The 22,254-nt window shown below is 37.5% G+C and overlaps 2 protein-coding genes across 3 annotated transcripts in view; both read left to right on the forward strand.

Annotated features, from left to right (window-relative positions):
• Positions 1–1,422: 1,422 nt before the first annotated feature.
• Positions 1,423–11,097, forward strand: spint1a (serine peptidase inhibitor, Kunitz type 1 a). The gene is made up of 11 exons (XM_077539467.1): positions 1,423–1,589; positions 1,680–2,134; positions 3,420–3,577; positions 3,659–3,800; positions 6,437–6,604; positions 7,982–8,029; positions 8,120–8,248; positions 8,347–8,397; positions 8,484–8,654; positions 10,163–10,222; positions 10,325–11,097. Exons 2-11 carry the CDS (start codon positions 1,747–1,749, stop codon positions 10,507–10,509), a joined length of 1,500 nt encoding a protein of 499 aa, XP_077395593.1. The 5' UTR covers positions 1,423–1,589; positions 1,680–1,746; the 3' UTR covers positions 10,510–11,097.
• A 1,167-nt stretch (positions 11,098–12,264) lies between these two features.
• Positions 12,265–22,254, forward strand: part of LOC144031786 (pleckstrin homology domain-containing family G member 3-like) — a 34,297-nt gene continuing 24,307 nt past the window's right edge. For both annotated transcript variants that reach the window (XM_077539210.1, XM_077539211.1), the window contains exon 1: positions 12,265–12,481. The gene's annotated coding sequence lies outside the window, so the exon portion shown is untranslated. The remainder of the gene's footprint in view (positions 12,482–22,254) is intronic.

Raw genomic sequence — 22,254 nt, forward strand, 5'->3', positions numbered from 1 at the left:
GTAATAACGGGTTATAAAGAGCATGTCAAGTTGATCGTCGATGACGTCACAGCTCGTGCCACAACTTCCGGTTAATGCCCTCGTGGTTTCGTCGTGTGATGATGTAAATCATGACTCAGTGCATGAGTCAGCTCCAAATCACTCGTGAAGTGAAGTAATGTGCTACATGTATATTTTGACATTCGAAGAAGCTAGATAAAAGCATGTTTTACTCGACTAAGCTGTTTAGGGAAAGCGGCCACTTTTGATGCAGGTAAGGCTGTATTGCCACCTTTTGGAAGAAATGGGAAATGCAACCAGGTTTGTCGATAGATAGATAGATAGATAGATAGATAGATAGATAGATAGATAGATAGATAGATAGATAGATAGATAGATAGATAGATAGATAGATAGATAGATAGATAGATAGATAGATAGATAGACAGATAGATAGATAGATAGATAGATAGATAGATAGATATTTTAATATTTCGGCTACCTCTCTTTTAGCTACATGCAAAACAATGAAACAACAGGGTGATGAAATTATACTGGATGACACTTCATGTCACTTTAGAATTACATTTCGCCCAAAACTGGTCGCCGAAAGTGATTTTAAAAAGGGGCAATGACACAGCAAAAATCTATAAGGTGCGGGGGTCGCACTAACATTAAAATTTTATGTCAAGTTGGGGCTCAAATTATCATTCTGCAGGCTGCAAATGGTCCCCGCCCTGTGAGTTTGAGACCAGCAAACATAAATATACCACAAACCATAATCCCAAAACAGTACATAAGTATTTCAAATGCTAAATTACAAATATCAAACTGCTAAAGTCTATAGCCTTAAAAAACACAAGTAAAACGGCTTAGCTAGCACGCATTTTTCAGTGTACAAGTGATGGTGATGAAGATGATGATGATGATGATGGCGTTGATTATTCATTCATTCATTCCATTCATTCATTCATTCATTCATTCATTCATTCATTCATTCATTCATTCATTTATGTTTCTTGCATGTTTACAGCCAACACTAACCATTATGCGAGCATCTAGTCATGGAAATTATAATAAAGCATGTTCAGATTTGTTTGTTTTTCTCTACATAGATAGATCCAAAAACAAAACAAACAAATTCCGAGAATCGGTGAATCTGAGATATCCTGAACAAAAACATGCAGTGAAAATGAGGTGGTCCACTTTTGTATTTGGCATTTTAAATAATACATATAGGAATCACTTTTTTTAATTACAACTACATTTTGTCTTAGGTCAACAATAATTTGTAAAAACGCATGTGTTTCTGTACTTTATGCACGGATTTGTTTTCTCGGGGATTTGCGTAATGTGGTTAAGAGAGAGGGGGAAGAGAGAGAGGGAAGGGCGTGGTATGTCGCGGGTGGAATTTCACTTCCTGTCTCTCTCAGCCAGGTGAGTGAAGATTGAGTCACTCGGCCGGTGTCGTCACACGCTACAACGCTTTGTAGGGATCAAACTTTGGAGTCTTTCAGTCACTAAAGCGTCACTGACGGCGAGGCTCGGCAGGACTTTACTCTTCGTGGATGTTTTTCGGTTTTATTTATTTTTTATTTTTTCGTGAAAAGGTAACGCGGCCGCGTTTCTGTTCGCCCCTCGCGGCCTAAAGCTCACAGGAAGACATTTGTAGTTAATTATTGGCTTTGGTTTCGTTACAGGTGGCGCTAGGAAACCCATTTTGAATTCGAGAGGGACTTTATTTGTATTGTTATCGTTATTATAACTATGGATAGGTGGCCGCTGGTGTTGTTACTGGTATTTTTGGGGTGCGCCTTCAGTCAGGAGACAGGCGAGGAGTGTTTGGCTGCATTTAAGAAAGGCCGGGACGATTTTGTGTTGGACGTCGACGAGTCCGTGAAAGACGGGGCCAAGTTCATCTCGTCCCCCAAATTGGACCGCTCCAGAGACTGCATGGCGGCCTGCTGTAAGGAGTCGAAGTGCAATGTGGCCTTCATGCAGGGGGGTGCTGAGGAGAACTCCATCAAATCCTGCTTCCTCTTTAACTGCCTCTACAAGAAGAAGTACGCCTGTCGCTTTGTCAGGAAGAAAGGCTACTACAACTACATCCTGGACTCCCTCTATGAGAGCTACCTAGAGGTGGATGTCCCACCAAGTAAGACTAATCGCGCACCCTGGTCATAATATATCTTTTTGAGTGTACTAGTAAACAAAATGTGTGTTGTGATGGGTCAAATCCATAGGTCAAGTGTCGTGTCCATGTGTGTACATGGCAAAAAAGAAAAAAAAGATGGTGATTGGTGACCTCTCCACTGACCTTTACATCGTAATCCATAAACAGAGTAAAGGGGACTTATTGGAGATAATTTATTTAAGAATGTTTTAGGACAGTGATTCTCAGAGTGTGTTCAGGCTTTAATTGCCTCAGTTTCGTTTTACTTGTTTAAGTAAAATGTATTTTGCATTAAATCTTTGGGAGTGGGACTGTTGGAGTGGTTAAGTACAGTTTTTAACTTAACCGAAGAATATTTGAATTAGCTCAGTATTCAAGTCCAGTTTTTTTTTTTATTTCCTTATTGTAATTGAATGTTTGTTTTATTGTTGCTGACAAACGTGCTCTATATTTCAGCCCATTTAGCAATAATATAATGCAAATGATACAACTGCCCGAAGCCGGCTGGGATAGGCTCCAGCACCCACGTAACCCTTGTGAGGAATAAGCGGTTATGTAAATGGGTGTATAATGCAAATGAGTGGAAATTTGAATATTGACTAAACAAGTTGATTTAATTAAAGTGTACGGCCATAAATTTTGTAATTGTGCCCTAAAAATTTCTTGGTATGGGCCACTATCATTCTAGTAGGTAAAAAAAAAAAGTTTAGAGCCCTGACTTGGTATAAAATGTTTGTGAACCATTGTTTTGGGAAGTTGCTAGTACAATCAACTATATTCTTGTAACATTCTTTTTAAGTTTTAAGTGTTAAATTGATTGTCACAATCTGTCACTCCCTTGTAAAATCACTTTTGTGTAAAAATCTAGATCTACATCTCATCTGTGAATGACTTTAAATGACTTCTGTTTCCAAGAGTTTCTCTTCCTTTGGCAATTAGAAAATTGGCACCTAATTTAATGGAATTTAAACCTCCTACTTCAACATTAAGTGATGCAGCTTCCCCCAAGTGGGTTCCACGAGTCTGTTTGCACTCACGATGGAGGATGAGGGAGGTCACATAACTAGGGTAGAAACCTCCACTTCAGCATGTTCACACACGCCAAGCCCTTATGGCCCCTGGTGTAGTGTTTGGTTTCTCTTCTACCGCAGCTTCATTTTACTCATGAATGTGTTGCCGTATGAGCTTTTAAGAGGATTTAATTGGAATCAGTTAACTACAATCAGTTCTTGTTTAATAAAACTGTCACCATGGTGTCTCGCTCCAGAGGAAACCGACCGTCCACCGGTAGCCAATGGAGGCCAGGACCGCGTGGTCCAGCCTCAGGACAGCGTGACGCTGAACGGCTTGGAGAGCAAAGATGATGAAGGGATCGTGTCCTACATGTGGCAAATGCTCACTGAGTATCCCTATGCTGTTATTGAGGTGAGTCAACGTTAGCATCTTTCTTGAAGTCTCAGGAAGAGATGCGTCCCAATTGGTAACCAAGGCTTTGTTTTCATCCAGAAAACCGGTTTTGAAGACCAGATTATTGTGTCCAATCTGACGTCGGGAATGTACAAATTCCAATTGACCGTCACGGACACTATTGGTCAGTCGGACTCGACCAAAGTCACAGTTCTGGTTCTCACGCCTGAACAGTCGGAACGTAAGTATCTCAGCTTTATTCTCAACTTTTCCGTGCCTTTACATATGAGTCAATATCACCATTCAATTCATAGAAATGCAAATTGCTCAAGATCCCACACTTTTGAATAAATTAACTGCAAGCAGGCAATATAAGAATGCATGCAAACAACAAAATATTTGAGCTTGTTGACATGGTGGACACTCACAGTGAACATTTTGGCTAACATTAGCGTTTTATGATCTACTGCTAGCAACATGATTCAGTTAGCAAGACTGCGGTTTAAAAAAAATGTATTTATGATTTCTAAAAGGTTTATATCGATTGATATTTCATTATGACAAAGTGGAACCTGTAAAAGTTGTCAACGTTCAGCTACACACAAATGATGAAAATTGTCAAACATATTGAGTATGTGTTGTACTCAACTAGCAACTAGCCATTGTTTTAGAAAGACAGAATGCTTGATATTGTGCCACTGAAAACTTCAGAGGGTTTTCTGAAAGGCGCACTTACCCCATTATGACAGGGTGGACAGAAGTTTCAGGGCCAAAATGTTCAATATGATCAAGAAAATATAATGTACGTAATCGAAAAGACTCATTTTATCAGATAACTTGTTGTGGACGTGGGTTCTCTAAGTCCCTATTGTAGCCCGTTCTCTGCGTTTCCCTCCTCTGACACACCTGAATCAAATCAATAAGATCATCTTCAATCTCTGCAGAAGCCTGATAACGATCGTGATTTCAATCAGTTGTGGTGAAGGAGGGAGACATGGGTAATGGGAGGAGCTCTTGAGGACCAACCCTTGGAAGGCCCCTTTTTTTTTATTGCGAACAATAAAAAATATCCTGGATAAGCAGTAGATGATGGATAGACAATAAAAATTTAAAAATAGATTTAATATCATTCATACACGTATTACACTCTCTGTAGTTAGTAAAACAGTGATACGAGACATAGTAGATGAGGAACAATGCTTAAAATAAGGAAACAGAAGTTTTTAACCACTTTCTTCTGGCATGATCACCATATTTGTTGACGTCTCCATTGAGCCCCTTCAGAGGCACCTGTTTTGTTTCATGTTGAGACAATACCCTTATGCTCATGTTATTTCCTCGTGGCTTTTTGCAAACCTACATCTTTTTCCTTTATGTTCACATTTCTATTTGTTTTACTCAGTATTTCCCTGTTTACAATCCAATCTGAACACCTCTGAAAAGATGACCTCATTGTTGTTCTTGCATTGTGGAGCCTTTGTCTTTTAATGTGATGAAACCTGTCAAGACTTGTTGACTTAATTCCTACAGGCTGAATGATGGAACGTTAAAAAAAGATAAGAGAAGTAGAACATTTGATCTGACTGCTTTAATCTCCGCTTCCTTTATATTCAATCCACTATCAAGGTCATTTCCTCAGAATACCGCCCATGACCTGCTGACGTAAATCCTCATGTTTATGTTCTGACACCTCTGGAAAACGGAAGTGAGGAGTGTATTTGGTATACTCCCACTCCCTCCACCCCCGACTCAACAGAACCTGTCGGTCTGGTTTCACCTAAGATTTCGTAAACGAGAACACTCCAATCATCCTCTATCAATTGAATGTCATTAGAAGACTTTTCGGTTTATCCATTGATGGTACATGAATATATTTACTTTCAGTGGTTTACTTTAAGTGCACCGTGTAGAATAATGTCAGGGCTTCAGCAATTCGGTTAAATTATCCATTAATAGCTTGTTTGGAATGTGGGCTATAGTAGAAGCAGGAAGAGAACAAAAAAACAGAGCCAGGTTTCATTCAAGTGGAGATTCACTGAGTAAAAGGTAACCGTCTAAAATCTGTGGGAACATTTGAAGGTCACCTTTAGGTATCTAAATCTGCAATGTTCTCCAGCATTTGTAGAAAGAAACATTTTGAACTGTTTTTTTTTTTTTCCCCACTGGTCTTTGGTGGCATTTGAAAGACACATTCTGTATTTATTAAATTTACCGGTAGATATTTTTTCTAGCAATGAGGTCATAGGTTTGAGCCAAACTTGTACAATAGAACAATGTTGTATCTTGAATGATGTATAGTCAAAGGCAGCTCTTTGTAAAATGTCATGTAAGATGAGCATAGTATGTCTCATCAGCTGCATAAAAAGTACATTTTCCTATGTGGACCACAGCGTTAAACAAGCATCTTTTTGTTGTTGTTGTTGTTTTTTTTTGTCTCCATACACAATACTGTCTTGTGTAGTCTCTTTTTTTTTTTTTTTTTTTTTTTTTTTTAATTGTCTTCATCCACAGTACCGTCTTATGTAGTCTCTACTTTTTAAACCAGACACCACAAACTGCTGTAATGGGCTACAAAAAAAATAAGAAAAAAACACAAGATCAGGTTTCAGAGAAAGTGACCTTTGTTGCTGGTGTCTGTTGTACATTGAATGTCATTTGGATATTAGTCATAACTTGAGAAACAGTTCAGTACGTTAAATTAATTGAACCGGTTGCCAATTTAAAACAGGGAAATAGGTTTTCATGCTGCCTATTAGTTTGTGTATTAATAATGGAGACAAATACGGAGAACCGTTTTGCGCGTTTTATTGTTTTCAAGTACAATATCTGTAAAATAATAAAGAAATCAACTAACAATTAACTTTACTTTTTTTACAGATCACTGCATGGCTCCAAAGAAGATTGGACCATGTCGTGGTGCCTTCCCTCGGTGGCACTACAACGCTGCTTCTCAGAAGTGCGAAGAGTTTGTGTTCGGTGGCTGCAGGGAAAACCTGAACAACTATCTTACTAAGGACGAGTGCACAAATGCATGCTATGGCACAGGTATGTTTGCTTCTCTTCCAATATGCATTCCTTGAAATTTCCAAGAGATATTTTTGTATTGCGAGTATGCAGTCTAAGTGTATGTGAGCGATGTTGGTGCACTTTGCTTTTAAATTGCAAATGATGCTATTTGCAATTTTGCATATATTTGCATGTATTAAAAGTATATGGCACACTAACAATGACAATTTGTGGTTCAACCGCTTTTAAATCCTGCTCATTTTGGTTCTTCACTCAATAAGCAGAAGGTTGCATTTGACTAATATTTTCCTGTCAACAAGTTGCACCTAATTAGATTCTGTTCGGCCTGCCGCACACCAAGCGATATGCCCGAACATGACTTAAGTGGACCATTGTGAAAACATCAGACTTGGCCAATCGCCAACGCACACCAAGCGATTGAGATTGAGCACGGCACATAAGCAACAGAAAAACTTTTATCGACTTTTGGGGATCCACATATAGTATACTATACTGTGACTTTTTTATTTATTTTTATTTATTTATTTATTTTTAAATCAAACCACAAAAACATGGCATGATTGTCAAGAAAAAAACAGATCTGCCACATGGAGAGGAAACAGGTGAGGATAAAGGAAAAAGTAGAGAAATTCTGAGAGACTGACAATAATCAATGGCCATGTTAACTGAAACAGTGTACTGATTGATCCCTGTTTTTTTTTCTAAACTAACGACTTATCTCACAATATACATCAATAGTCATGCCCATAACTTGTGTGTGAATAAAATGCAGGATGAGACGGGATTGAGACATTCAATTATCTCTGATCTCTTCAGCAAAAATAGGGTCAATGCTTCCTGTTTTTTTTCACTTTCAAATTCTTTTTTTTTTTTTTTTTTTAAAGCAGGCTCCTTGAATAAACATTTGTCAGAGGAAATTGGCCAAGTTCCAACATGGCAAATAATACACAAAATTGCCAGGTATCCATTACGCTTTAATGCTTGTCTGTCTGTTAAATTAATCACGGTAACTCGTGCTTCTTATATTACTTCCTTGATTTCTCGACACGTGCATCGAAGCCCCAGCACAATTTGTCCCATCACTATCAGACTGTGCAAGAGGGCGGAAGAGAAATGGAAGCTTCAGTGCAATAGAATTTTGCTAATTGAGGTAATATAATCCCTGCTTTTATTGGTCCGTACAAGTGGACATGTCTAAAAGTCTGCTCTCCCTAATTATATAATACATAAGCACCAACCAGAAAGGAAGTGTGTGATTTAGTTGGGACAAATACGCCTTCCTGACTGAAATGAGTGTTCCACTAACCATCCTAATGCCTGGCAGGGCTGCTGAATGTCTCAATTGTTGTCTGGTGAAAACTACTTCTTTCTTTTTTTTCTTCTCCTTCCCTTCAGAAAAAAGGAGCGGAGGTGGTAGGGGTTTACCAGTACCGGATCAACAAGGTACGTCGTTATTGCGCCTAATGCATTAGATATTCTAGCCTGGATTATGTCTTAATGCTAATAGTGTTTTTTCTATATGTTCCATGGCAGAAAAGTGCGGCGTTGTATGCACTGCAGGGCAGTTCACCTGCGCAAATGGCTGCTGTTTGGAACCAGGCTTGGAGTGCGATACAATTGCTCAATGTAGTGACGGCTCCGATGAGCAAAAATGCAAAGACTGTAAGAATCTTTTTTTTTTTTTTTTTTTTTTTTTTTTTTTGAAACTTAGGTGGAATTATAAGCTTGCCTCAATTAATATATATCTTATTTTATATCAGTGGACAACACATTTCAGATTTTGCTGAAGATTCCAGTGGATGAGCAAAAAGGTGATTTTTTTTATTTCCGGAGACAAGATTGTTAGAGTAAAAATATGTAATTTCTGATGATTTTAATCTTCATTTCCTCTTGTTAGTGCGCTGCACTGAGCCTCCACAAACGGGCAGCTGCAGGGACACTCTCACTAAGTGGTACTACAACCCCCTCCAGCAGACCTGCATTCGCTTCAACTACGGCGGTTGCCAGGGAAACGAAAACAGATTTGATTCGAAGGAGACCTGTATGAAGGTCTGCAGAGGAGTAACAGGTGGGCGGTACTCAACAAGCTTCATTATATATATATATATTTTTTTTTTATTTATTTATTTTTTTATTTTTTTTATTTCTTTTTTATTATTTTTTTATTTATTTATTTATTTATTTATTTATTTTTTTATTTATTTATTTTTATTTTTTTTTTATTTTTTTTTTTATTTTTTTTTTTTATTTTATTTTTTTTTTTAAAATAAAATAAAAACAATTTAAAAAAACAAAACAAAAAAAAAAAACAAGCTTCATTATAGTTTACGAAAATGAATGAAATACCTTAAAATAATAAAGAAAATGATCTGATTTTTGTGAAATCCGAGCCCTTGCGTGGAGTCTGAGGATATTGGAGAAGGCGGTGGAGGAATTTCTTTGACTTAATAATTTTGTCACAGACAAAATGCAAAGTAGAATCAAATCATCTGAGTTTGTGTGGAATACTTCTCAAGGGGAAGAGCACTCACAAATTTGGAAGTCTACTTAAGAAGTTTGAAACTTTGTACAAGAAAGCTGACCTTGGCACAAGCCCTGCGCCCATTTCCTGAAATAGAAGCTAAATTAAGAGCCGGCAGTAGATGGAGGGGAAGCAATTCACACTCTCAAACCACGTAAATTTGCATTTGTTTACAATGGGGAAGGCTATGCAAGTTAAAACAAAAACAAAGCACGTGTCTCATGATTGGCTTTGCTTTACATTGTCATGTAAAGCAAATGTATTGTGTGTCCTGGCTACTGTTGTTTTGATTTTTGACCACTGGCATATATCTGCTTCTAATCTTTGAAGCAGTGCTATGCACTCCACGTATACTTAAAAGTTCTGTGGACTTGGACTATTTTGGACTCTATTTTTTTTTTTTTATTACACAATACCTATTATGACATTTTTATTTTATTTTTTTTAAACCTTGCACCCGACAAATACACTGTATTTGAGAAGGGGGGAAGCAAGTGATTTACATAATTCAAACCAGTCAAAACAGTAAAAAAAAAAAAAAAAAAAGTCAGAACTAAATAAAATATCAATAATGAAAAATCTAAACCTATATTACAACCTTGGTACTCACTGACTTCACGCCTTTTATGAACTGTCCTTTTTAAATCACACTTGCAGTATGTGGCATTCATATCAGTCAATCAACCGTTTATTTTCCTTTTAGCGCTTAAGCTGTTGTTGGAAGTAAAGCTTTAGTTTGGACATGTAACGGATTTTGGTTTTGCCAGCATTTTCTTTTGCCCTAGGTTATTTCCTCAGATTGGCGACTCGGGTAAAATTTGATAGCCAAGAGGATGGGAAAAAAAACACATGGAAAATGTTATGTATTATTAATATTAATTTCAATTTGGATCAAATAAGGCCAGAATAGCTAATGTGTCTGAGCACAGTCTTTTTTTTTTTTTTTTTTTTTTTCTCTCTTTTCTTTTCTTTTGCCAGCAGAGTGGTTTGGAAAATTTCAAATAAAATTCACTTACTTTTACTGATTCTATTGATCTGTTTGCTTGTTTTTCCAGAAAAAGATGTCTTTGCAAGAAGAGAGGAGTTTGAGCGTAGAGTGTCTGAAAGTCAGACAGGTATGTAACTATCCTTGTAATTTAAATTCATATAAAGCATTCCCATGTAATCCTCCATCAAATGAACCATTGATGCCTTTTTTTTTTTTTTTTTTTTTAAAGGTGTTATAGCAATAGCAGCCGTCCTGGCTATAGCCATCGTCATCCTATTGGGCATCCTCTTGTATTGCTTCATGAAGGGAAAGAAGAAGTCCTCACAGCATCACCGTGTGCCTGTCAACAACGCTCCACTCACCTTAGAGGACAGGGAGCATCTTGTCTACAACAGTACCACCAAACCCATCTGACCCCACTATATGTGTGGTAAATGAGAGCAGACGCCACAGCCGTGTCATTTACTGAACGAACTTTGATTGATTAGAGAGACAACACTGTCTTTTCACTCTACATGTGGAACTGTTTTGTGTGTGTAAAGTTTTCAAAGGCAATATGTACAGGAGGCAGAGACTTGGAAAATGTGTGATTGATAAATATTTGATTTTCATTACATTTATTTTAAGCATTGTCTTGTTGACGATCAGCTCCTATTTAGATTAACAGGGAACTCAAGTCATTTCATTTGTTAAATTACCTCTATATACTTAATTTAGTCCAGGTTCATAATGGTCTGTTACTTAAAGTATATGTTCTTTAAACGTAATGTTTGAGTTATGTAGTGCCATTAACATACTCATGTCTCCTGTTTATAATTAGAATGTTTTAATCTGCTTCTCATGCTCTTGGATAATATGAATAGCAGGAATAATCCGTAATCTTGATTGTTATAGTTTTTAGAAGGAATGTTTCGTTTTTAAACATGTTTTTATAACAAGCATAATACATTGTTCCTTGATAAGACATACCTAAATAAAGCAGCCTTGCTTATCGCTTCATAAGTTATTGTCTTAAGTAGGGTTGTGATGGTTAAACCAAAACGAACGAACATTGGAAAAAAAAATTATACACTGTTAAAAAAAATATGTGGAACCGTTGCTTCATTAAAAAACAAAAAAAAACTACTACTTAAAGAGTGTGTGGACTTTTGCCGCCTATGACAGTAATTATACAATAAACAGTATTCGTCACTAATTGCAGTCACCAGTTCCCATTCTGACCAGCAGATGGCAGTATTGCAGTGTTGAATGATCAGTGATCACAATAAACTTTAGTCGGGTTTGAATGAAGCAAAGAAACCTATTGAAACCCTGTCGCTAATATTTTAATGATGGCGCCTCAATACTTTTTGTGCCGCTGAATGAAAGTTGCCCAGTCCTATATTATCTTTATAGTCCCTCGATGAAACGTTCAGCAAGCAGCATATTCCTGTATGGAAGGAGAAAATAGAGAGGGAGAAGTCGAAGCAAAGACGCCCTATCCTTTTAATCAGCCTCACATAAATTATCATCCAGCACAATTGATTCACTGAAGCCCTCTTTTGTGGGCCAAACTTTCAGATGACCTGACCCTCATAAATGTAATTGTAAGCGTTACGATTTGTTTGTGTCTATTCACATCCCCCTGCCAAAGCATTCCTTTAAAAAACAGTAATGTGAAAAAGACATCATACAAACTTGCGCATTTGATCAATCAAATTTAAATTGTTTTTCCCCTGCATGTTTATGTATAAATTATTAGTTTTATTTACATTGCAAAACCAAGACTTCTACGATTTAAAATTTTAAAGAAAATGTTTATTAAGAAGTAGATGGTTTAAGAAAGAAAGAAAGAAAGAAACTGCCATTTTGAGTAGAGATATTTGGTTCCTGCAGTTAGTTAGCGTTGCACTACATGCCAGATGTTTGGAGGAAAACAGCAGAGATGTCAAAAGCAGTCGTCCCTCTGCTACATTCAGGGTCCTCGTATATTTTGGGATCTAAAGGAATTTGGGACATGTTGGCAGTCGCTTTGTACGTAAAAGCGGCGAGGGTACTAATTTGCAGTAAAATATTCATAATGAGACGTTTTCATAGTGTTTAAATACTCTTGTGTCTGCCAAAACGATTTCCCCCTAACACATAGTTTATAACGATGGTTTAGATATTTCCGACATGTATTGAACGCACCGGGTATACTTTGCAGCTCTTGAAAGAGATGAGACGATTCCGTCAGTTGGAATCTGCGCGAGTGAGAGGCATACCTGAAGAACGAAGCTGTGCGTGTCCCTGGGACTTTAACATGTGAAAATTAAGGAATTAACGGCGTGCCAGTGGTATTCTTACCAAGAAACTACCGAGTCAAACTTTTACTCGTGGCAAAAGCTCGCCGGAAGACAAGAAATTGGTAAGTGAACTACATTCAAGCCTGTTTTATGCAAACATTTGGACAATTATGTTGAAATACAAAGAAGATTTGAGGTTGGCGTTAATATTGCTGATACGGGTGCTTATGTCTAGTACGCAATATTAAACGTACAGCGAGTCAATCACATTTTTTGATGGTCATAAAGTAGTTTGTTTCATCCGTTTCAAAGAGACACCTTCAAAGCGCCTACGTCATCAACTCCAAGCCGTTACATGTACTGTAAATTTCACCATAGACGTGTACTGTATTTCAGCTATGAGTCCTCTTTGGCTCGGTTAAGCAAAACAGTGCAGCACATACATTCCTGACGATCTGCTCCTCTCATGTGAAACTCTGGCATATGATTTCTGTGCTGAATTGCTTTTTGTGTGTGTAATTTCACAATTCATTCCAACGTTTGGCAATTCTTTATGGGGGCGTGAGTTTCAGTGAGATAAGCGATGTTTGTTTGAACTGGACACTTTCAGTTAAGGGAACTTTGCTCAGTTGCTTCACTGTGTCTTGTCTTTTTAGTGGCTGGCTTTCTATTTAATGTTTAAGGCAAATCTTGTGAGAATAGTTAAGGCGCTTGATGCCACTGAATCCTTTGCCATTTCCTCTTTCTCACTCACCCCCCACGGTGCCCACATTTAACCCAGCCAAAGCCAATTGTTCTCCTCTAATGACTGCCCCAGTGTGATTCCTTGAGTTTTTGCTTTTAGAATGCAAGCTGAGCTAGGTCAATGACCAGCTGCCGAAGAAGAAAGGAGCAAAATCAATCAGCTACTAGTGAAAAGTTCCGTTTTGTCCCTCTTTGACCCTACTTGACCTTGCGGACAAAATATCTTCAAGATCATTTCAGGCCCAAATGTTGCCCCAGTACAATTAATAGTCACCATCCAGGTGGTCTAGACAGGAAACTGCATAAGTGTGTCTTGGACTTGAAATCTGGCACGTAACTTTTTTTTTTTTTTAGTTCAGAATCAGAACCTTGTGGTATGTTACATCTGTAATGAAATTACCAGACCTCCTAATTTTGGCACCATACATGACTTTTCTTAAAATCCAGTGCTTGCATGATGCTTGAAGTAAGTTTACACATCAAGAGTCAAAGGGAGAAACGGAATGAAATGTCGGTTATGCATGTGTGTTTGAGAGTAGGAGAGTGTGCCGTAAGTAATTTAGCATTCCAGATGCCATAAGGAGGTCAAGTTTGTTTAATTTTTTTTTATATTGTTACGATCTTGCTGAATCCCTCTTGAAGACACAAGGCAACTGGAAGTCCCATGCTCAAATGTGACAACTATCCAGACCAGCAGCCTTGTCCTTTACCCATATTATCATTTTCCACACATAACATACTTGCAGTAAATGCCACAACATGTACCCGCCGCTTGTCCACCCTGACGTCACATCAGTTTGAATGTCTTTCACATATGTGGTGTTTCAATGAAGAATTTATTGACAATTTGTTAAATATGCTTTAAATAAAACTGGCCAGACAAGCAGTTAGTGCGTACATGGTATGGGCAGGGAATGCAAATTACAGCGTCTTTTAAATTACAGGCATTTTTGCAGCTTTGTGTGAATGGGGATAGCTTTAAAATGCATGCAGAACTCCCCTTTTTATTGCATGCATGCAAGTTTTTGTATGAAAGGCTCAATAATGTTGAAGGGAACCTTTTGTTCTTTTTGACCACAGCGGGGAACAATCATTCTCTCGTTAAGGGCTATTTTGATCAGGGTGTTTGTAAACCGTTTGTGGGGCTCTGTGGGTGTTAATCACTTAACACAACATATGCTCAAAAATGCAGTGGATTCAAATAAGTGGCTCATTTGTTGTGCCTGTGTGGGCAGTGCTTTTGTCGAAAGTGAGGATTTGATTGAGATGAAGAGAGAGTGTCAGGGTGTATTGTTTACCCCTATGAATGAAAAGCTGTTAGCCTCTCGAGGTCTGTGTGTAAGGGGATAAACTGCAGGAGTAATGTGGGAAAGAAGCTGCTTGTATAGAAAGGCTGCCTGCTTGTCATGGCGGCATTCTTCGTTGAGGAAGACGGGGCAAGATAAACATAGCGCCAGTGCTGAAATAATAAAAAGTTAATTTGGTCAGTGGTCTCCTGCTTTACCCTGTCAGGTTGGATTCATATTTGTTTTACACATAAACAGGCCTTGACTGATGGTTGTCCATGTTGGTCTGTCCCCACCATGTCTGACTGGGAGCTTATGTCATGCTTGAAGAGTCTCTCAAGCCATTTTGGGGCAGACGGCGAACGCAACATGACACGGTTGGCTCATCCGTGAGTAGAAGTTCTGTGCAGTAGTATATTTTTAGCTTTTTCTCCCATCAGCTTGTTCTGCATGACCGAGCGTCAATCTGGGCGGTCAATTGTTGCTTAAAATCAATCATTAAGTGCCTGCTTGCACATAATTTTGCTCTGACTTGGTAGCAATTTTAGCGTCCCCTCGGGGCTCAGAAAGAAAGAAGAGCAGTCCTTAATGACTTCCCTTTGTTGACTGTGAACTAAGTCCTTGTTAAGCAGTAAATATTAAAAAAAAAAAAAAGTTTATATCTTGGGTTAAAGGTAGGTTTGCTGTTTGACCCCCCCCCCCCTTTTTTCCCCCTATAACTCCCACTGAAGTGGACAGGGAAATGAGCGAGCAGAAGTATCGTTTTGCTCCAACTTCCTCTGTAGACACGCTAACTGGTTTCACCCACCTTCCAGATGGCCCATCAAAAGGTAGAAAAATGCTATAGATGCCCATTGCCCCCAACTGCCAGCCCCCTTCAACCCCCTTTTTGGGTCTTGGTTCACTGTTTCACTGTACATGTTTACCTGTGCATGTTTGTTATGCTTTCAAGAACAGCATCTGAGCTATGGATTAGCGTTGAGCCTGGCAATTAGAGGAACAAAGTAGAAGTGATCAATTGGTGCTCTTTTGTTTAATAAGCTTTGGAATGAATTCACTTGCATCTGTCTCCTATTAGGGAGAAAATTGCTGACTCCCTTGCTGCGGGTAATGCATCCATCAGCTGTGGGAACCAAACACTATTTAGGCAAAATGGCAGCTAGTTCAAACACAGGTGCTCAACATGAATACAAGGATTGTCTGACATGTTTTTCTTGTGATTATACATTTGTCCATGTCAAGTCAACACCTGCAACATTTAAAATACACAGAAGAAAGAATGAGAAGACACAAGGATTTGATTACTCGCGAGGAGAAGCTGACAGAGAGTTGTGCGCAGATCACAAGCTCCCAGCCCCTTCTGACACAACTCCCTACTTCTCCTCTTTTATTTGGGATTCCCTAACATACACAATAGGCTACACACTTGCCTCTGAGGAAAATGGGAGTACTGGCAGCAATGTGATAAGCAACTCCAGCAGTCGTAAAATACAGAGGACATCCTTTAAATCGTCACGACTACTAATCCTTGAAGGCTGTAGTTCTTCATTCCCACATTCCAGATGTCCTCAGGTTGAATAAACATGCAGCAGCTCCAAACCCATAGTGAAATACTGAATACATAGTTGGCAATTAACTATGTAATAAGAGAAAATATAGAATAATATATACACAATAACTCTAACATTCCCCCCTGTTTATTATATATTTGCTCAAAGTCTCAGATCACCTATGAGTTACTTCAATTAGATTTTCAACTGCAGGATCATATTTACGAAAACAAATACTTTTACACTCAGAGGCAATGTTAATCTTTAGTCATAGTCGGCTGGATCTGAAAATAATTCAAGCATATCATAATGTACATTATCCAATGTTTCTGTATGTAATTCTCAGCATTAATAATTCAACCAGCTGTCTCTCTTCCTCTTCATGATGGCCCCAAAAATCAAAATAAAAAAGACAGCCCCAACTGCGTCTGATCGCATCTTACGCTCCATTTGATTCAGGAAAGGGACTCGTCTCCTTGAGTTGTCCCTTCTGACACATCCTGCACAGTGAGACAGGTCCTGGACTTCACAGCGGTTGGGGGAACTTTGAGGGTAGCAAACAATGTGCTCCCAAAGTCTTCACTGACTTACTTGGTCAGACTTTTCACAGCGAGTCAAGCTGCTTGTTTCTCCTCTGACCTCACTTCAGTCAGGCTTCGTTCCGCAACCTGGCAAGCTGTTAGTCAATGGTACCTGTTTTGTGCCATGTGATAGGTGAATCCAGGAGAGTCGTTCAGCGATCTTCACAACCTTCGGGGCCAACAACACTTACAAGGGCCTTCCCACCTTAGGCTGGACCTTTAATCAAAGTCAGTCACTACCCTTGATGGGAGGCTTGCCTTCCTGCTGAGATAGAGAGTCATCTGGCATTTGATTAAACATTTTCACTTCCTTATCATTTAAACAATCTTCTCATATAGTCACTTGAATAAATTTCTTTCATCTGTACGGCTTAACAGGTTATTACAATAGGCAAATTTAAATGGTCCACCACACGAAATTTCAAACGAGCTTAACTGTCTTGTTCCTTTTACAATTTCCCAAATTACTTAATCATCAATTATCTTATCTCCATGCTTTGATCATGTATTTTTCTCGCTTTTCTGTTTTTCCCTTAAACAATGTAACATATAAAGTGACTTTCATTCATTACTCCAAATAACTAGTACGTCATATAGAGACATGATCTGTTCACACAATGCTTCTGCCATAATAATAACATCCAGTTGTTTTTCTGGAACAATTTCAACTCATTGTTACATTTTTTAAGACCATCAATCAGTACTTGTTAATATTGACATTGTCTTACTTTTTGTTCAATTCCATAAAATCCATAGCCACTAACAAAAATTGTAAAATATTAGAAACATCAATTCCATGTATAACAAAATTCTAAAACAAAATTCCAAAAACATAAAAACTTAAAAAATTAAAAATATAAAATTTACATGCGGTATTGCCGTATTGTTACCAACTCCCCCCTTTTGAGACATTTTTATGGCTCACAACTCAAAATCATTATCCAAGCCACTTCATATAAATCTTATGCTGCATGCAATTTAAAATAATTTCACAATATTTACAAAAGGTTTTCCTTTTTCCTTTTTTTTCTTTTCCACTACAGTGTTCCCTCGTATATCAGTGGGTTAACCTTCATACAGTCATTTTCCTCTTCCAAAAAATTACACAGCTGTACAAAAATCCACAAAATCAGCACTTTTTTTCTTTTCTTTTTTTTTTTTTTTTTAAACAACTATGGAATTTAAAACAATTGGGACCCTGTAGCCTTCACCGCTCTGGCCCTAATTTGCGAAAGAACACTGTAGTTTACATGTCTTGGACGGATAGAATTTTATAGTCTACCCATAGCATAGTAGTAGTCTGGCATTTCTTCAAAACTAATTGTATCATACTACATCTTGTATTGTTTACAACCATATAATCAAGTTTAAATGTAACACATCTTTCCCAAAGCCATATGTAGTTAATAATAAAGCCACCATGAATATCAATCATCTTGTACACAATTAATATAAAATACTGGCTTAAATTCTACTTCATGCATTCTAAACAAAACTCATAACCATGTCAGCAATCAATTGTCTGTTCAAATGGCCTTCCAATATCTTCGTAAAGCCACTACTATCATTGTTCAATTTAAATCACAAACTGCATTTTTCACATTCATCTATCTATTAAAATTTGTCAAACATTGTCGTTGTTATCAGTATCTCAATTCAATTTCAGTAGTAGAATTGTTAGCATAATTATCCACCCAATTCATGTATAATTATATATGTATAATCACAAACATCAAAAGTTCATAACAGGTCACAATTTCACTCAGGAATTTAAGATATCATTTTGTAATTTGTTTCAAATCTTAGGGCCGACAAAATTACTTCGTTTTATCGTTGGGTCTCCATCATAACCACTTTACAATCAAAACAATCTCAATATTACACCCTTGTTGCACAAAAGTGTAATACACCTTTATTTACATCATTCTCCAATTTCTTCTTTCTTTTAAGTTGTTGCTGGTTTTCATTTCACAGCTCAATTTTCTTTCATGCCATAGAAGAATTTTGTCCATGCAAGTCAAAATCTGACTTCCCAAATGTACCCAAACAATTTCGAATTGCTTGAGAGGGTATTGTGGGACATTCACAATATCCTTGTAGTAATAATATATATATGTATGTATATTTCCCTTCCAGTGCAAATTTAGACCAGAATATACAATTTGGGTGTACTGTTATAGTACTTATTCATTCCTCAAATTTTCATCAAGAATCCAAATTATCTAATAATATATTTCCAGTTAGTAAGTTTAGTATTTTCAATCAGCACTTCTGCCCTTTGCGAGTCCTTAATCACTAGTCTAATTTATCTCCAATTCAGCATTTTACTCAAATAAATCATCTTTAGCATAGATGATATCTGATCTGTTTGCTCTGATTTCCACTTACTTACATGTTGTCAAGAAACCCAACATCAGAATGAATGAATGAATGAATGAATGAATTCATAAGGAAGCAGGTTAAACAGTTCTTCCTATTTAGTTTTAAAGAAAAACAAAAGTTCTGTCATCTCCATTTGTTCTGCCATAATTGTTATATGCAGTGTCACTGTATCAAACTCATCATCAGTTTACAGGTAGTCAGTCAACTGTGACACTCGTAGGTGTGGCATTGTTTTCGTTCTCACATTTATGCTCAGAGTGACATAGCTTATCATCTCCCTTCTTTACAATCAGTTCCCTCGCTTTTTGTAGTAAGGCGTCAGCTACCATTTAAGAATTTATTTAGGATATAGACTACGTCGTAAAAATGCAAAGATCCTACACCTTTCACATAGCGATATCCCTTTTTCTACTCAGCTTATCTTTTTATTACCATGTTGCCATCTAATGTAGACACCAAGACTAGGTCTAATCCAATTTAATATAATTCTGCTTACTGGTTTCGTTTCATCTTTGTTTTTTATGTTCACCTTGTTCAAATAAATGGCCGTTTTTCCACCAACAACAATTACCAGGGCAATAAAAATTCCTCATGGGGCATCCAAGTACTATCTCGGCAGCAGGGTCTCACTAACCTAAGGTGGTTACTTTGAGGGGTCAGTATTTTTACAGCAGCTCGTCTCAATCAAACTCATTTAAATTAATTACAGAGAACTCTAAGACACTGTAAAAACACAATTCTAAATTCCCTGCTGAACTTTTGCAACCAAAAACTCACTTTACCCAGAACTCAAAGATCCTGGGCTTGTTGGTGGAAAAGCAACTATTAATAATTGTGCTCCTTTAAGAACATTCAAATTCAATTATAAATGCCATTTTTTTCTTCTTCATCAAATTCAAATCTCAGCTATTTATTTATTTTAAATAACTCACCACTAATAAAAGGTTTGCCTTCTAAACCATTTTAATAATCTTTTCCCTTCAATGCCTATTTTACTTATCAGGTTCTGGTGAGGGAGAATTTGTTAAATTCCACAGTCAATCACAGCAGGAGCTAAATCAGAATTCAATTAGGAAAACATTCCTCCGTGTAACTAATCTTTTATACAAACTTCAGGACTATATTCAAAACGACATTGTAAAGGCTCTTTCTTACAATTTTATGTTGTTCTCTAATCTGGATCTGCATGAGTCACACCAAATCTATTAGTAAATAGAAACACCACAGTAATGAATTTTTAGAACATTTAACTCCTAGTAAGTATTTTCAAGTCAGTCAATAAGGTTTAAATTACTACCTGTTAAAAAGTCATGAAATCATTGCATTTCCATATAGAAGCTTCTACTATCAGTGTGATATCAAGGCCTTCCCCATTTGGCAATTTGACAAATGGTGCCATTACACACTTTACAATATAGTCATAGCTGAAAACCATCATTAGTTACTTAATTCAAAGTTTCAAATTTCTTTAAACTAGTATTTAGTAGACTAGATTAGCATTATTTATCAAATAATCTATATCATTTTAAACTATCTATTTTATACTTTTGAGGGTAATTTCTTAACTCAGTGTCCTCTAACGTTACACCTTCCTGTCTTATCATCATCTACACCACCACAACTTGTTCTAAACACTTCACAAATCCCACTTTAAAATCATCCACTAATTCATCTTCTCTTTATCCAGTTGTTCTAATTCTACCATAATCAATTCTACTTTCACGTTTCTCTCTGACTTTTATCATTTCCCATGCTCAAAACAGTCCAATAAAAAGGATTTTTTTTTTTTTTTTTTTTGTCAGAAGTCCAACAACTTGTCATCAATCACCTACTTAACTCACTCTCAAACAATTAGCTTTACCATCCAAAAACAAAATACACAATTTTCACCTGAGGACCGGGTGATGACCCTTTCTGGGACCACTTTTTGGTCCACGCACCTCATATTTGATACAGACCAAAATTTCTCAATTTCACCGTTTTTAACATAGTTATGTTAGACACGATCTAACAACCCCTTATACACAATTTAAACCCTTTTAAGCCGTCGTCTTTAGACAATATGACACACAGACACATACAAGAGCTCACAGAGACAAACACAGTGAGAAGCCACACACATACACTTTTACAGACAATACACTTATGCCTCGATATCATTAGGCTGTTAAAGCTCCAACTTTCCATTTCATTTTATTCCTTATTTAATATTGTAGTGGATTACCATTATTATTGTTATTATTTTTACTATTGTAAATTAAGCTGGCCAGCAAAAGTATATCTTGTAATCCACGTATTTCAATGCTATATTTTAGATGGATCTAATTTTTCTATGAACATCCAATCCTTACTGGATAGTTCATCTTATAGCTCACCTTTTACTGTTTATTTTCCCCCATTTTATATGAATTTGGTACAGTCCGTGAACCTAGAGTTTCCTAGGGACTGATAGGTTCAAATAACAGGGTGACAATAAATTTCTCACTGTGGTAATTCTCAAGCTTCTACCCAATAGGGCGGAGAATTCTTGCCTTTGCTTCCACAATGAGTTGTCACTTACAATCCTGTTTGTTTAAAATGAAGTAAGTATCAAATGACACTACACTTCCATTCACTTCACACACTCACACAAGGCCCTTTTATTTTCTGCGTTTCACGGAATTTAAGTACGTACACGACTCCGGCATCGTCTCTTTACACGGACGTTACTGGGCTCCGTTCCCTTTACTTGCCATTGACTAGTATTCACAAGGTTTTTCCTCCCACACAGTACCTTCGTGCAGGCTGCGACAGTACCTTCGCGCAGATTTTACGTCGACATTCACTTCACACTTTCCCCCGGAAAGTAAATTTTTTCTCACCCAGATGTCTTCTCGTCCTTTGGATTCCCGTCAGCCTTCCAGATCCCAGTCACAGAGACGAAAATCCAGTCCCAGAAAAGGGTAGTATTTGCCGTGGCCACGGTCTTCCTGGAGGTCGACTCTGCAACTGGAATCCTTTAGGCGTCCTGGGATCCGGCTCGAAAGGACCAAGTTAATGTCAAGTCAACACCTGCAACATTTAAAATACACAGAAGAAAGAATGAGAAGACACAAGGATTTGATTACTCGCGAGGAGAAGCTGACAGAGAGTTGTGCGCAGATCACAAGCTCCCAGCCCCTTCTGACACAACTCCCTACTTCTCCTCTTTTATTTGGGATTCCCTAACATACACAATAGGCTACACACTTGCCTCTGAGGAAAATGGGAGTACTGGCAGCAATGTGATAAGCAACTCCAGCAGTCGTAAAATACAGAGGACATCCTTTAAATCGTCACGACTACTAATCCTTGAAGGCTGTAGTTCTTCATT

The sequence above is a fragment of the Festucalex cinctus genome, chromosome 12 (genome assembly GCF_051991245.1).
Source record: "Festucalex cinctus isolate MCC-2025b chromosome 12, RoL_Fcin_1.0, whole genome shotgun sequence".
In the NCBI taxonomy this organism is placed as follows: Eukaryota; Metazoa; Chordata; class Actinopteri; order Syngnathiformes; family Syngnathidae; genus Festucalex; species Festucalex cinctus.